The following is a 16141-nucleotide window of genomic DNA, read 5'->3' as shown; positions in this document are numbered from 1 at the left end:
GAATATGAAACAACCATACAGGTCAGGAATGAGACAGGTTCTGTATTCCAGATATAAATCCTCGTTTTTTTCCCCCACTATGTGTGCATGAACCCCAAAACAAAAGCAAATGTCCTCATGAGGACGCTGGCTGAAGCTGATAAGAGATCGTTCCCATCCACAATAAAATGTCATAAGGTTCAAATCACTCTAAAAGCAACATAAAAAAAGTCAGACTACATTTTGTCACAGACAAGCTCCATTTCTTTCAAACATCCTGTGGTGTGTTGAAGCCAAAATTTAAGAGTTTCCCCAAAATAACCCAAAAAAGGGAAGTGAGCTCTCAAGCCTGAACACATGCCGGAGACGTATAGAGGTGACAGCATCACTTAGTGTCTGGGTTCTAAAGCAGGAGAGTCTGGTGCATTTCATTAAATAGATGGCATCCTGAGGAAAGAACATTTTGTGAAAAGACCGAAGCAACATCTCAAGCTCAAGGAAAACTCCAGCAAACTATTTTTGAGAAGTTTGTTCAAGGATACACAAAACATTTGACCCAAATCAAACAATTTAAAAAGTAATTACAATGAAATACAAAAAAATTATGTTAACTTCAAGGAGTGACCCCTCCCCCACTTGTTGCTGAGTACTGCTGGTCAGCTGGCTATAGTAAAGCTTCTATACTTTTCCCTTACTTTTAGGAAAGACAAATTGGCATCTTACAAGAGACACAATTTTAGTCGTCTGGAAATATGTCCGGTCACAATAAAGCTGCAATAATCACCTTTATCAAGATAACTGTTTTAAAACTGCAGTTGGAAAGCTAAAATCAGTCTAAGAGAAAGAAACTACATATGAGTAGAGCGAACTACTAAATAACTACTTATACTAGTATTACTTCATTTATAAATAGACCTTACTCTATAGCCCGTGTATCCAAACAAAATGACCCAAAGTAAATTTTACACATGATGCTGTTTTTGCTGTAATAAATCAATCTGTTGTATTATTTCTGCAGAAGTTGCAGAAATTGCAGTTGTAATTGCTTTCCTGTTTTAAGCAAAAAAAAAAAACAACAAAAAAAACAAAGGTGTTTAGATCATGTTGTACATTTTCGTTTTATGTTTTTATCTTATTACCATCATACTGCAAAATTTCCGCTCAGGGTCAACATAACGTGAGAATCTGACAGTCACCCATGCCTTATCAATAGCTTTAACCTCTCCCTAAAATGTTTAATCGAACCCAGATGACTGACTCAAACAAAGTCTTTAACACACACAAGGCAAACTATTATGACCGATGGATGCTGAACAACTCAATAAAGATCTATGGAGACCAACTCAGCTCTTCTTTAAACAGCACATGTTAACATGATCAGAACTTTAATCAACAATGCATTAAAATTATCTTTGCCATTTACTGTAACTGCTTATACAATAAATGCAGCTGGCTTTTAAAAATCACTCACTTCCTTTTAATTGGGGATTCCTGCACTTCTAATGTACGTCAGGTTTATCCCTCTCTGTGTATATTGCTTTATACATTTACTTTTGCTACATCTTGCTGCATGTATCATTTCTCTCCTGAGTGAGCAGAAGACTGCGAGAATAATCTTATCAGTAAACATCCTCTCTGACATTTCCAAGTAACACATCCTCATCTTCAGGCTGTAAGAAGAAGAAAAGAAAAAAAAAATGCTGCTCATGCTTGATGTTGTCTGTGTGTGGTTGTGTCCCTGTATGGGGCACCTTCATACACGCACATGGGGCGGCACTCTCCAGTTGTTCAGATTAGTTTTAATTAATTTATTTTAACATTATGGTTAGAGAATGATTTCAGTGTTGTTCGTATGTACCTCCACCTGTAGCTGCCCAAGTTTTCTCTTAAGGTCTGTTGTGTCTTCCCCAGAGCTGATTCTACTATAAAAGTCTAATTCAGCATCGAGCAACTCCTTCTGGGCCTGGTAAGAAAACCAAGACAAATGAAAACTCCCTAATTATTAAATCATTTACTCAACAAAGTAAATCAATAGAATGAAAAAAAAAATAAAAAATGAATTTACAGTTTATGAAAATATCACAACTTATTAGGCGACGTTGAAAACTTCAAAATATTTGTGCAAACATTTAAAAGTGTGGATGCCTGAGTGCTGAATAGTTTCTAAACTTACATCGGTCTTGGTCTTGGGTTGGCTGTGGTTGGTTTTGCCACTTGAGACCTGAGGGGTGGGGTTCATTTCATTCTGCAGCTGGGTGATCTTCTCTGTTAGCTCCTTCAGGGTTTTCATGATGTTGGCCCTCTCCTCAGGCTTCATGGCTCGGTTTTTCTCCAAGCGGTTGATCAGCGCCTAAAGGAAGAGCAGCGAGAGAAAATCAAGTGAATGTTACCAAGAGTAGAAGACACAAACTTACAGAAAAAGGTTGTCAAAAAAAGGGAGGCATGTTACTTTCTGACACTCGATCTGAGTCTTTAACATCTCCTGTTTCTTCTTCCTCATGTCTTGTTGGAGTCTCATTGCCTCCTACAACAGATAAAGAGCCCTTAACATACCATTTGCCATCCGTAAACATGTTGCTCCACAAACAGAACTCTTTGTCTTTTGCACTTCTTGTAGAATATGCAAGCAAAACAAAAACTTGCCTGTTTCTTTTTCATAGCTTCCTGTGCTTCCAGTGCTTTTCCAGTTTTTCCAAGGCTCTTTGAAGAAGATTTGGGGGCTATGGGAGTGTAGGGGCCTTTCTGGGTGTTAGGTGCCGCCTAAGTGTCACACAAAGAAGAAGAAGAAAAAAAAGAAAAAGGTATTACTACCAGAAGTAAACAGGAATGCAATGTCATCTTAAAACATGGTTCTTTAGCTTAAAGAAGTGTGGAAGAAGACACTGACTGTCCAAACAATATTCATGGCATCTAGCCTCCCATCACATTCTCCGGGGGTAATTTTTTAAATTTTGTTACCAAATCTAGACTAACTATAGAAAGCCTTTATGAGGTTTTATTTTTATATACAGGTGAGGAAGATGAAAAGCATACAATGAGAGGGTCTGCATTTGGATTCAGGCCATCTGTCTTTGTTGCGTTCGTGGTTCCAGGTGCTGCATTCAGATGATGCTTGGGCATGGTGTTGTTTAGTACATAGGCACCTGGACTGTGTTGTTTGATCACCTGCAAAAAACAGAGTGAGAAAGGGAAAAAAGGAGAGTAAATCAAATTAAGAATTTTTTAAATTAAGGGAAATCAATTAGGGGCCAAAAGTTGAATTATTATCAGCTTGATCTGCTAGGACTGGTCGCTTGGAACCTCAAATCTACAATGTTTTTCTGTGGGCTTATTTGGACTGTTCTCTGTGAACAACGTTAAACATTTTCAGTGTCAGTGTGATGCTTAAAAACGAGGCTTTGGAGCTTGTATGCCTTTTCCTGAAGAGGAGTGATTTGCGGCTTTTATCAAAAAGGTACTGTCCGAAGACCAACAGCTTTGATGTTTCATACATCACTGGTGTCTTTACCTTATGTTTCGTTGGTTTGAAATGATTTGAAGCGTTTCACTGGTTTAATCTGCAATGCTTTGCAGAATACACCATCGGTGTGGGTGAGTGTATACATACATATTGGGGCGTTTCTGAACAAATGTTAAAAGTACTTAGTTGTCCTTCTGGGGCAGTGCATCGATGTTGTTTAACATGCATGTTTAATTTTATGATGATGTAATCATTAATTGCTGTAAATGAACAAAACATAAGCTTATTAAAAGAACCAGAGTCTGAATTTTTAATTGCTGACAACTGAAACTGCCAGCACTTTAGTTGCATTTGATAAACTGCTATGGTTAAGTTGGCCACCAGGTGTCACTGTTTTAGAATTTTAAATGTTTTTTTCCAGCACACTAAGCCTCAGAGCTTCATGACGCTTCGCCTTCCCATGACAACTAAATAAGAGTTGCAAGAAGCTATTTAAAGGGTAAAAGCATTCTGTTACAACATGTTGGGACAGATCTGAGATTCATTCTAGCACTGAGAATGAGAGACACTTTCAGCAAGTGAAAAGAGGTTTCAATCTCTGGCTGTTATGGAGATTGATGGAAATGTTGGCTGCCTTTTGGAAAGCTCAGGTTAAAAGTAAGGATCTACACTCTCCAGTGAATTCACAGAGTCTGCTGCTTTAGGAATGATAGCTGCACTTATCACTGATACAAGAGACTAAATGCAGTTTAATAAGTAAAATCTTGTTAAACAGCAACTGCTTCTCAGAACATTCATCTATAAACAAGGCCAAAACATTAGTGGAAAATAATAGAATGACTTTTTCATGTTTTTTATAAATATTATCATTTTTTACCCCAGTTCTAAAGTCCTTACACTGGCTCGCTGTAGCTCAGAGAATACTTTAAAATACTTCTGTTAGTCTATAAATCATTGAATGGCTTAGCACCAAAATACATTACAGACTTGTTGTCAGTATATCAACCACCCAGACCTCTCAGGTCTTTTGGCTCAAATCTACTCTGCACACCCAGAACCAGAACCAAACATGGAGAAGCAGCTTTTAGTTCTTATGCTCCACTAATCTGGAATAAACTCCCAGAAAACTGTAAAAGCACAGAAACCCTAAGTTGTTTTAAATCAAGATTAAAAACTTATTTGTTTAGGGTGGCCTTTGACTGAGCCATCTAAACATTATTAGTTACGTTTTCAGTCCAATTTTCCTTTCATTTTCTTATCAATCATTCTATTCTTTTTTTTTTATTACCTCTGCTGTTTGATTTTCTGTATCACTGTAATGTTTTTCCATATGTACAGCCCCTTGAGTGCCTTGTTGCTGAAAAACGCTATATAAATAAACTTGACTTGACTTTTTTTAAACTTCTATTTAAATCCATTTTGTATATAAAACTCTGTGATTTTGTGGTTCCAATAAGCAGATGTAACATTAGAAATCTCCCCTTGGGATCAATAATTTTACCAATTCTGATTCTTTTGTTTCAGCTCTTTAGGCCAACCTTATGCATGTTGCTGTGCTGCAGGCCTTGGCCTGGCGCTGACCCAGCCCCCTGGCTCCCTGAGGTCTGCTCCTGACCCAAAGAGTTGGTGCTGGGCTCCCGGTGCCAGTACACACGGATGAAGCGGTTGTTGAGAACGGCCTCGGTGCTTGATATGGCCCGTCTGGCCTCCTCGTTCTTTGTGTACTGGATCAGTGCAGCCTCCGGGTCGCCGCCAAACACGACCTGGAATGGGAATAAAACTGAACTGGTCAGCTGGAGGAAATGTTCTCTGATGCTCTAATCTTAATCACTCTATCCAGTTAACAGCTCTTCTAGAGTTAACAGTTAACAGCTCTTCTACAAAAAAAGAAATACTGCACCTGTATATTGACGATGGTTCCAAACTTGCTAAAATGCTCATTGAGCTTGGTGATGTTATTCAGGTCACGCGGGATCTTGCGCACCTCCAGCTTTGTATTCACGTAGTGGTTTCTCTTTGGAAAAATATTCTTATCTTGACTGCTAAAATTTGGCCTGAAATAACAGAATAATTGTAAGTAAACACTGGCATTTATTTAAGAAAGATAAAAAAATAAAATTAACATTTTAAATATTTAGCAAAAAATATTTTTGGTTCACAAAAGAACAAATCTAGCTAAATAAAACTAAAAAACTGAAATAAAAGCATTGTAGCCACACTATATGTATAAGGTTTTTTTCCTGTTACAAATGAATTTATTTACACAAATATACATATTTTAAGACATTTATATACTTTTAGAATACTTAATTTCTCACAGTTAAATATAAAAAAATAACTTTTCATGACGTGAATAGGAAATTTGAATGAAAAACAAAACTAAGATTCAATTTTATGCTATATTTTAATGTTTCTCCCAGAATCAGAAGTAGAGGATCTGCAATTGAACACTAGTATTAATAGAGACACAGTCATGTGAAAAAATGAGACACCCTATGACAATATGTGCTTTTCTGACATATTTGGACATATGGATATCCAATATTCATATGATGCAATACTGAACAATTCAAATAATACAACCAATAATAACTAACAATTCAAACTAATAAAAAGACCTTTCAAAATGTTTTTAAAATGTAATTAAAAATGGTGAAAAATACATTTGAATACAACCCCATTTCCCACTTAAAATGACTAAATTTCCATATATTGAAAAAGGCTTGGCCTGTTTAAAATTTGAGGCATTTAGTTTGTTCCACGTCTAACTGTTGAAGTGAGAGTGAACAGCGTGGTGAGATCTGAAGAGCTGTCTGAGGCCTTCACAAAGAAGGATGCAGCAGCTTATGAGCCTGGTAGGGGATTTTAAGTCCTAAAATAATTTGAAATCAACCAGTTTACTGTCTCCAAGTCTAAGACATTCAAAAAACTGCAGCTGTTGATATAAAACTCCATGCCTCTACAATCAGAATGACACAGCTTCCTTGGGAGGCAGGTAAACCTTCGCTTTATAAAGGTACGTTCCGACCGAACGCGGATGACGCGACAGGAGCGAGCAAGTTACATGTTACCCCTATGTAAAGGCGCGTTCATATGTGAAGTCTGCAAGTAAGAAACTCCTAAAACATCTCACAGCTGCTATAAGTAAGGCAAGCTTTCTTCAGACTCGTAGATGGCTACAAGAAGCACCTAACTGAAGTTATTTTAGCAAAAGGGGGTAACAATTATAAGGGGATAGGAGAACGTCTTCAGCTAGAGAGAACTATGTTTGATATTTATCTGTAATTAATTAACTTTCTTTTCCAGAGACGAAAAAAGACATTAATACTGGAACATTAATAAGGGAATGTTATTATTTTCTCACATTAATCTTGTATGTACCCACTTACCAATTCTTAAGCTTAGAATAGATATCTAACAACTTAACAAGGATTTAGGCCCCCAAACTATAAACGGGACAATGCTTTAACCAAATGACACCTTGCTCATATAGCTAAATGTCTGCACAAAAAAAGGTCTTTCTGGACTAAATGCAGAACTCGTTTAGGTTTTCTATGTTGATCTGATTCTCTTATTCTACGTTTTTGATGTTTGTGTGCTTCTGTGACTCCTTACTTGTCCATCCAGGGTTTTTTAGCTGCTGAACCCTCAGCTGTACTGGCTCCCATCGTCCTCTTCCTGTTGTCCTGTTCAGTGTTGAAACGAGACACATTTCCAGGAGAGCTGGATACAGTTGCAGGCTCCGTCTGGATCACTATGTTGGCAGCTAGAAAAGAAAGGTTAAAAAGTTATAATCAGAAGACTTTGCATTGACTGCATTGGCACACATAGTAAATATGTGTAAAAGGCCTTAAAACAAGATTTAAAAAAAAAAAAAGGATTTACAGGGGCTGGACAATGAAACTGAAACACCTGTCATTTTAGTGTGGGAGGTTTCATGGCTAAATTGGACCAGCCTGGTAGCCAGTCTTCATTGATTGCACATTGCACCAGTAAGAGCAGAAGGTTCAATTAGCAGGGTAAGAGCACAGTTTTGCTCAAAATATTGAAATACACACAACATTATGGGTGACATTCCAGAGTTCAAAAGAGGATAAATTGTTGGTGCACGTCTTGCTGGCGCATCTGTGACCAAGACAGCAAGTCTTTGTGATGTATCAAGAGCCACGGTATCCAGGGTAATGTCAGCATACCACCAAGAAGGACGAACCACATCCAACAGGATTAACTGTGGACGCAAGAGGAAGCTGTCTGAAAGGGATGTTCAGGTACTAACCTGGATTGTATCCAAAAAACATAAAACCACGGCTGACCAAATCACGGCAGAATTAAATGTGCACCTCAACTCTCCTGTTTCCACCAGAACTGTCCGTCAGGAGCTCCACAAGGTCAATATACACGGCCGGGATGCTATAGCCAAACCTTTGGTCACTCAAGCCAATGCCAAACGTCGATTTCAATGGTGCAAGGAGCACAAATCTTGTGCTGTGGACAATGTGAAACATGTATTGTTCTCTGATGAGTCCACCTTTACTGTTTTCCCCACATCCGGGAGAGTTACAGTGTGGAGAAGCCCCAAAGAAGCGTACCACCCAGTATCAGGATGACAATGCACTAATACACACAGCAAGACTGGTGAAAGATTGGTTTGATGAACATGAAAGTGAAGTTGAACATCTCCCATGACCTGCAAAGTCACCAGATCTAAATATTATTGAGCCACTTTGGGGTGTTTTGGAGGAGCGAGTCAGGAAACGTTTTCCTCCACCAGTATCACGTAGTGACCGGGCCACTATCCTGCAAGAAGAATGGCTTAAAATCCCTCTGACCACTGTGCAGGACTTGTATATGTCATTCCCAAGACGAATTGACGCTGTATTGGCCGCAAAAGGAGGCCCTACACCATACTAATAAATTATTGTGGTCCAAAACCAGGTGTTTCAGTTTCATTGTCCAACCACTGTATATAGGAGGCCATGGAATAAGCTTGATTTTTTTTGTAGACTAGGTCATCTGTTTTAGACCACTATCTTAATGAAAGACCCAGTGTACCAACCTCGAACCAAGTATGACCCTTTGGATAATAAACAGGCCCACAGCCTCACAGAGCCTCTACCATACCAAACACTGGGCATAAGGTGCTTTTCCATATATGCATCCTTTGTTTCACACCAGACCCACTTGAACACATTTAGACCACAGGGAAACAGGGGGTCGTCGAACTATTTTAAAGTTCCCAGAATATCTGATCAATTTAAAAAAATGCTTCAGTTACATTTATTTTAAAAGGTGTTCTCAAGGGTACCAAACAATTGTGCCATTGTTGATTTTGTAAAATAAAAAAAATAAAAGAATTTCCATCGAATGATGAAATGATTGAAAAGGTAGGTTTTTGAGTAATACAGGTCCTTCTCAAAATATTAGCATATTGTGATAAAGTTCCTTATTTTCCATAATGTCATGATGAAAATTTAACATTCATATATTTTAGATTCATTGCACACTAACTGAAATATTTCAGGTCTTTTATTGTCTTAATACAGATGATTTTGGCATACAGCTCATGAAAACCCAAAATTCCTATCTCACAAAATTAGCATATTTCATCCGACCAATAAAAGAAGTGTTTTTAATACAAAAAACGTCAACCTTCAAATAATCATGTACAGTTATGCACTCAATACTTGGTCGGGAATCCTTTTGCAGAAATGACTGCTTCAATGCGGCGTGGCATGGAGGCAATCAGCCTGTGGCACTGCTGAGGTCTTATGGAGGCCCAGGATGCTTCGATAGCGGCCTTTAGCTCATCCAGAGTGTTGGGTCTTCAGTCTCTCAACGTTCTCTTCACAATATCCCACAGATTCTCTATGGGGTTCAGGTCAGGAGAGTTGGCAGGCCAATTGAGCACAGTGATACCATGGTCAGTAAACCATTTACCAGTGGTTTTGGCACTGTGAGCAGGTGCCAGGTCGTGCTGAAAAATGAAATCTTCATCTCCATCTTCAGCAGATGGAAGCATGAAGTGCTCCAAAATCTCCTGGTAGCTAGCTGCATTGACCCTGCCCTTGATAAAACACAGTGGACCAACACCAGCAGCTGACACGGCACCCCAGACCATCACTGACTGTGGGTACTTGACACTGGACTTCTGGCATTTTGGCATTTCCTTCTCCCCAGTCTTCCTCCAGACTCTGGCACCTTGATTTCCGAATGACATGCAGAATTTGCTTTCATCTGAAAAAAGTACTTTGGACCACTGAGTAACAGTCCAGTGCTGCTTCTCTGTAGCCCAGGTCAGGCGCTTCTGCCGCTGTTTCTGGTTCAAAAGTGGCTTGACCTGGGGAATGCGGCACCTGTAGCCCATTTCCTGCACACGCCTGTGCACGGTGGCTCTGGATGTTTCTACTCCAGACTCAGTCCACTGCTTCCGCAGGTCCCCCAAGGTCTGGAATCGGCCCTTCTCCACAATCTTCCTCAGGGTCCGGTCACCTCTTCTCGTTGTGCAGCGTTTTCTGCCACACTTTTTCCTTCCCACAGACTTCCCACTGAGGTGCCTTGATACAGCACTCTGGGAACAGCCTATTCGTTCAGAAATTTCTTTCTGTGTCTTACCCTCTTGCTTGAGGGTGTCAATAGTGGCCTTCTGGACAGCAGTCAGGTCGGCAGTCTTACCCATGATTGGGGTTTTGAGTGATGAACCAGGCTGGGAGTTTTAAAGGCCTCAGGAATCTTTTGCAGGTGTTTAGAGTTAACTCGTTGATTCAGATGATTAGGTTCATAGCTCGTTTAGAGACCCTTTTAATGATATGCTAATTTTGTGAGATAGGAATTTTGGGTTTTCATGAGCTGTATGCCAAAATCATCCGTATTAAGACAATAAAAGACCTGAAATATTTCAGTTAGTGTGCAATGAATCTAAAATATATGAATGTTAAATTTTCATCATGACATTATGGAAAATAATGAACTTTATCACAATATGCTAATATTTTGAGAAGGACCTGTAGATGCTTTTCTTTTGAATCTTTTTACACATTTTTACCAGGCTTGCTAAGAAAATTGTCCATCTGTCCACATCTGCCAACTAATATTTCCTGGAGGAAAAAAGAAATAGTTGTTACCTCTGGATCCTTGTCCTTCACCAGAGGTGAGACCAATGAGGTTGGACCGTTGGGTCTGGACTCGGGGAATAAACTGGCGATAAGAATTACAACCTGCAACAGTCAGGCCTGGAGATTCTGGGTTGTAGCCTTCTGGATCATAATTATCTGAAAGAGTAAAACACAAGTTTACAACATGAACTAAATGAGATTAAAATGTTTTGCTTACTAAAACCTTAAACAAAATACATACGACTAAAATTCTCATTTAAAAAAGAAGAACAGTCCATATATGCCCAGATTTTAAAAGTATAATCTACATATAAAATCAGAGAAAATTAACTTATTAGCATGAGCCGCAGCTTATTAATGTAGCGGAGTTGAAAAGACATACTTATTTCAGGTTAATAAACAGCACCACCCTATGGTCTACAATGGTTACTGCAACACTCAAGAAACATGCAGATACCTTCATTCACAAGTTGATAAATGTTTTAGTCAGCAATAAAATCTTTTGAATCAACAGAAAAATTACCATAAGGAAAACGAAAAGAAAAAGCCACAGAGTCCCAATCTGAATAGGAAAAGCATTTCTGCTTACATTCAGACGGGACATATTGGGGCCGTAGAGACACAGATGAGGATGAGGAAGGAGGCTGAAGAGGAGGTGGAGGAGGAAGAGTAGGTGGAAGCCCCACTCCAGGTGGTCCAATTGGAGGAGAAGAAGTGATTGTAGATTGATGGTTGGGCGTATCAATGCCACTGGTAGCTATTAGTGGGGGTCCTGGAGGAAAAAAAAGCCCAAGCTAATGTCTCAGATGAATTGTATGTATGATAGCGTGTGAAGCTGTTTTCTACATGGAAAAATTCATTCATTCAACACAAATTGCCTTACAGGTCCTTCTCAAAATATTAGCATATTGTGATAAAGTTCATTATTTTCCATAATGTAATGATGAAAATTTAACATTCATATATTTTAGATTCATTGCACACTAACTGAAATATTTCAGGTCTTTTATTGTCTTAATACGGATGATTTTGGCATACAGCTCATGAAAACCCAAAATTCCTATCTCACAAAATTAGCATATTTCATCCGACCAATAAAAGAAAAGTGTTTTTAATACAAAAAACGTCAACCTTCAAATAATCATGTACTGTTATGCATTCAATACTTGGTCGGGAATCCTTTGGCAGAAATGACTGCTTTAATGCAGCGTGGCATGGAGGCAATCAGCCTGTGGCACTGCTGAGGTCTTATGGAGGCCCAGGATGCTTCGATAGCAGCCTTTAGCTCATCCAGAGTGTTGGGTCTTGAGTCTCTCAACGTTCTCTTCACAATATCCCACAGATTCTCTATGGGGTTCAGGTCAGGAGAGTTGGCAGGCCAATTGAGCACAGTGATACCATGGTCAGTAAACCATTTACCAGTGGTTTTGGCACTGTGAGCAGGTGCCAGGTCGTGCTGAAAAATGAAATCTTCATCTCCATAAAGCTTTTCAGCAGATGGAAGCATGAAGTGCTCCAAAATCTCCTGATAGCTAGCTGCATTGACGCTGCCCTTGATAAAACACAGTGAACCAACACCAGCAGCTGACACGGCACCCCAGACCATCACTGACTGTGGGTACTTGACACTGGACTTCTGGTATTTTGGCATTTCCTTCTCCCCAGTCTTCCTCCGGACTCTGGCACCTTGATTTCCGAATGACATGCAGAATTTGCTTTCATCCGAAAAAAGTACTTTGGACCACTGAGCAACAGTCCAGTGCTGCTTCTCTGTAGCCCAGGTCAGGCACTTCTGCCGCTGTTTCTGGTTCAAAAGTGGCTTGACCTGGGGAATGCGGCACCTGTAGCCCATTTCCTGCACACGCCTGTGCACGGTGGCTCTGGATGTTTCTACTCCAGACTCAGTCCACTGCTTCCGCAGGTCCCCTAAGGTCTGGAATCGGCCCTTCTCCACAATCTTCCTCAGGGTCCGGTCACCTCTTCTCGTTGTGCAGCGTTTTCTGCCACACTTTTTCCTTCCCACAGACTTCCCACTGAGGTGCCTTGATACAGCACTCTGGGAACAGCCTATTCGTTCAGAAATGTCTTTCTGTGTCTTACCCTCTTGCTTGAGGGTGTCAATAGTGGCCTTCTGGACAGCAGTCAGGTCAGCAGTCTTACCCATGATTGGGGTTTTGAGTGATGAACCAGGCTGGGAGTTTTAAAGGCCTCAGGAATCTTTTGCAGGTGTTTAGAGTTAACTCGTTGATTCAGATGATTAGGTTCATAGCTCGTTTAGAGACCCTTTTAATAATATGCTAATTTTGTGAGATAGGAATTTTGGGTTTTCATGAGCTGTATGCCAAAATCATCCGTATTAAGACAATAAAAGACCTGAAATATTTCAGTTAGTGTGCAATGAATCTAAAATATATGAATGTTAAATTTTCATCATTACATTATGGAAAATAATGAACTTTATCACAATATGCTAATATTTTGAGAAGGACCTGTAATATGAAGCCGGTAGTATGCTGAAATGTTTTAATGACAAATTTACCACCTAAAAATATGTTTGCATGTTTAGGTCATCATGATGCTGAAACTGACAGAGCATAAGATGTGATTCAAAATCACAAGCAAGGAAGGAAGGAAGGAAGCAAGCAAGGAAGGAAGCAAACAAGGAAGGAAGGAAGAAGGAGGCATTGAAGGCAAAAAGCAGGACAAGTACTCAAGGAGGAAGGAAAGAAAGAAAGAAGTAAAGACAAGGAAGAAAGGGCACAAATAATGAAAGAAAAGGAAAGAGGACAGAAAGCCAAGGTAGAAAGGGAGATATAGCAAAGAAAAAAACGGTAGGAAGAATGGAAGGACTTAAAGTAAAAAGAAAGTAACAAACATAAGCAAGGAAGGACAGAAGGAACAATATATGAAATGGACAAAGGAAGGACAAAAAACAATTATGGCAAAAAGAAGGAAGGAAGGAAGGAAGGAAAGAAGGAAGGAAGGAAGGCAATGGGATAGGAAACAAAGCCTAGAAATACTAAGATTTGTTGTTTTTGTTTTTTTAAATAACTATCCTAACCTGGAAAATACAAACAGCACATTCTGGACATTTCCAGACTTCTTCAAGCTGAGTAGAAGTCCTAGAATAATATCCTACATCAAGTGACCGAATGTGTCTGAGATGTTACAAAAACATCAGCAGACCTTTTCATGCTTGGTTGCTCAGCTGACCACACACACTGAGATGGGACTACGTGTTTATTTGCATACAAAGCTGGTAAGAGTGATGAGTTTAACATCAGGTGTCAATGGTCATTGATAGCCTCTTCTACTTACTACTACTATATCACTACTACTATATCCTACTTAGCCAGGATGCATTTTTATACCAGGGTAGCAGGAACAACTAATTCAAAGCAACCATGTCTTCAAGAAGTAGCCCCGTTTAAAAAGCCGTATGATGTGCTCATAATGAAAAATCTAAATGAATAATTGTAAAAATGTATAAAAGAGGAGACAAACAATTGCCGTGCTGAAAATATTTGTGTCATTGTTCAGGCCAGAGAAAAATTAAACACACTGCACCCTTTATACAAAGAAAGTAATTAAAACTCACCTGTCATTGGGAAGACACCCGGTGGCGGTGGCTGGGTGTAAGGGGGCATTGCTGGCAACCTGAGTGAAGGGGGCGGCTCAGTGATCGGGGGCATGGGCAAGCGGGCAGGAGGCATGACAGGCGGGGGCGGGAAAGGAATCATATTAGGAAGGGTGACATCGTCGACGATGAGAGGGTCATTGCCGTGGTCGAAGGGACAAAGGTCGCCACGGACGCAGAAGCCTTTTTCTGTTTGAGCAAAAGACACAAAAACCCTTAACTAACAGGCAATAAGCTGAACCTAACAGGTTATATTCAGTCATTGAAATCAATATTACACATATCGAAAAGGAAATGAAATAAATAGATGATACGGACAAAGATAAATATCCACGTTTAAAACATCCAGTTTCCGTTTACCCCACAGCCTCATTAAAACACTGGGTCTCCAGTGGCTCTTTTGAAGCACTGTGACAGCAGTGTGCCTCGGGGACGGTGGGTTAAGTTTAAACTCTCTTGTGTCTGTGCAGAGAAGGCCTAGTACACTGCTACCTTTCACTAGGGACAAAGGACAGAGATCTAAACAGTGGTCATTAGTTAAGAGGCTCACCATGGCCTGAACCCTTGAGGGAAAACGAAACAACAACTACACATTAACCGTGTTGCATGGTTCACGCATTTGAAAAAGCTCCACAGTTTTCCCTCTTTTTACAAAAACATAAGCCAAGCTCCTACCATCATAATCCCTGCATCGCTGCTTGAGCTGAGTATTCTTGCCGCTGAAGGGCTTGCCAACGCTTTCTGGCCTCGGAGCGCTGTAGTAGCTCGACCAGCTGTCTGTGGTGCTGTCAGGCAGGTGAGCCGGTGTCACTACAGGAACCCCTCCAGCTCCTGAGACCCCGGCGGATGAGGAAGTAGAGGAGAAGGGGTGCGGAGGGTTAGGCAGGGGCAGGAGAGGCGGTGGGTGCTGATGCTGGGAGCTGGATGTGGCGGAAGCGTTGTATCCGTCCGTGTCCTTCCTTTCCACCTCAAACTTTGGCTTGAATTCTGTTAAAAACAAGAAGCAGAGACCTTTGAAAAATCATTGCGATAAACATAATCAAAGATTTAAGAATTTAAAGCGGCATTTAAAAAAAAAAAAAAAAAAGCAACTTCTCTCAATACACAGATTAACCTTGTGGGTAATAAATCCAATTCCAACCCATGTTGTTGAATCTCCAATGATGTGACTGCAAAGCTGTCCACATGGTCCTGTTAACTTTCAACAATCTAACTAAAAACAACACAACCTGCTACATTCAGTGCTTCACTTCTCTAAACAATGCAAGTCAGCTCAGGTCCAGGATGTTCCTGGCAGCTCCTCTAAATTACTAATGCACAGTTAAAGAGCTCCTGCACACCTGGGTCTGGTCCCCTGTGCTTTTATTACTGCTTGAGTGGGAACACTCTCTCACCTCTGCCTCCTCTGTGCTCTCTATCCCGGCTCTTTCCGCGGCTGCCACTTCTGCTCCTGCTGCGGCTCCGGCTGTAGCTCCTCCCGCGGGGGCTGCCTCTGCGTCTCTCGTGGCGCTCTCGATCGCGGTGGGCGTCGCCGCCTTTCCCGTGCCTCTCGAAGTCACGGCGCTTGCGCTCGTCCCGCCTCCTATCGTCACGGCTCCTGCAGAGTTCATAATTTAGAGGGAACGCATTTGAATAACTTATCTGCCTGCCTGCTTTAAATACAACAGTCAGCCAAGTAAGTTTTCAACAGGACAGACAAATGTGGGTCTTAATCCCTTTATCAAACCTGTTCCCAGTGCGGAGTCCAAGGCGCACTGGGAACTGGCTCGACGCTGTGCAGAGAAGGCAGACACAGCTCTTGCTCTGGGCATACAAGGATCAGATGGCCCCATAAATGCCACCCAGATATCCAATAATCCCAACACCCCTCTCCAAACATGATCATGGGTCTTCTCCAGATCTACAAAACACATGGAATATTCCCATGACCCCCTCAGCAACTTCCCCGTGGGT

At 40.6% G+C, this 16141-nt stretch overlaps 1 protein-coding gene across 1 annotated transcript in view; it reads right to left on the bottom strand.

Annotated features, from left to right (window-relative positions):
* rbm27 (RNA binding motif protein 27) overlaps positions 1 to 16141 on the bottom strand; it is a 31311-nt gene that overhangs the window by 7109 nt on the left and 8061 nt on the right. Inside the window, exons 5-17 of the mRNA XM_047379822.1 lie at positions 15583 to 15785; positions 14864 to 15175; positions 14150 to 14377; positions 11075 to 11323; positions 10561 to 10707; positions 7055 to 7205; positions 5340 to 5493; positions 4978 to 5202; positions 3013 to 3144; positions 2623 to 2739; positions 2429 to 2503; positions 2153 to 2329; positions 1838 to 1942 (exon numbers count right to left, since the gene is read on the bottom strand). Of these exons, the coding sequence (XP_047235778.1) occupies positions 1838 to 1942; positions 2153 to 2329; positions 2429 to 2503; positions 2623 to 2739; positions 3013 to 3144; positions 4978 to 5202; positions 5340 to 5493; positions 7055 to 7205; positions 10561 to 10707; positions 11075 to 11323; positions 14150 to 14377; positions 14864 to 15175; positions 15583 to 15785 (2275 nt within the window). The remainder of the gene's footprint in view (positions 1 to 1837; positions 1943 to 2152; positions 2330 to 2428; positions 2504 to 2622; positions 2740 to 3012; positions 3145 to 4977; positions 5203 to 5339; positions 5494 to 7054; positions 7206 to 10560; positions 10708 to 11074; positions 11324 to 14149; positions 14378 to 14863; positions 15176 to 15582; positions 15786 to 16141) is intronic.

Source organism: Girardinichthys multiradiatus, chromosome 11 (genome assembly GCF_021462225.1).
Source record: "Girardinichthys multiradiatus isolate DD_20200921_A chromosome 11, DD_fGirMul_XY1, whole genome shotgun sequence".
NCBI lineage: Eukaryota > Metazoa > Chordata > Actinopteri > Cyprinodontiformes > Goodeidae > Girardinichthys > Girardinichthys multiradiatus.
The sequence above is the reverse complement of the archived record's forward strand: the minus strand, read 5'-3'. Positions and strand labels throughout refer to the sequence as shown.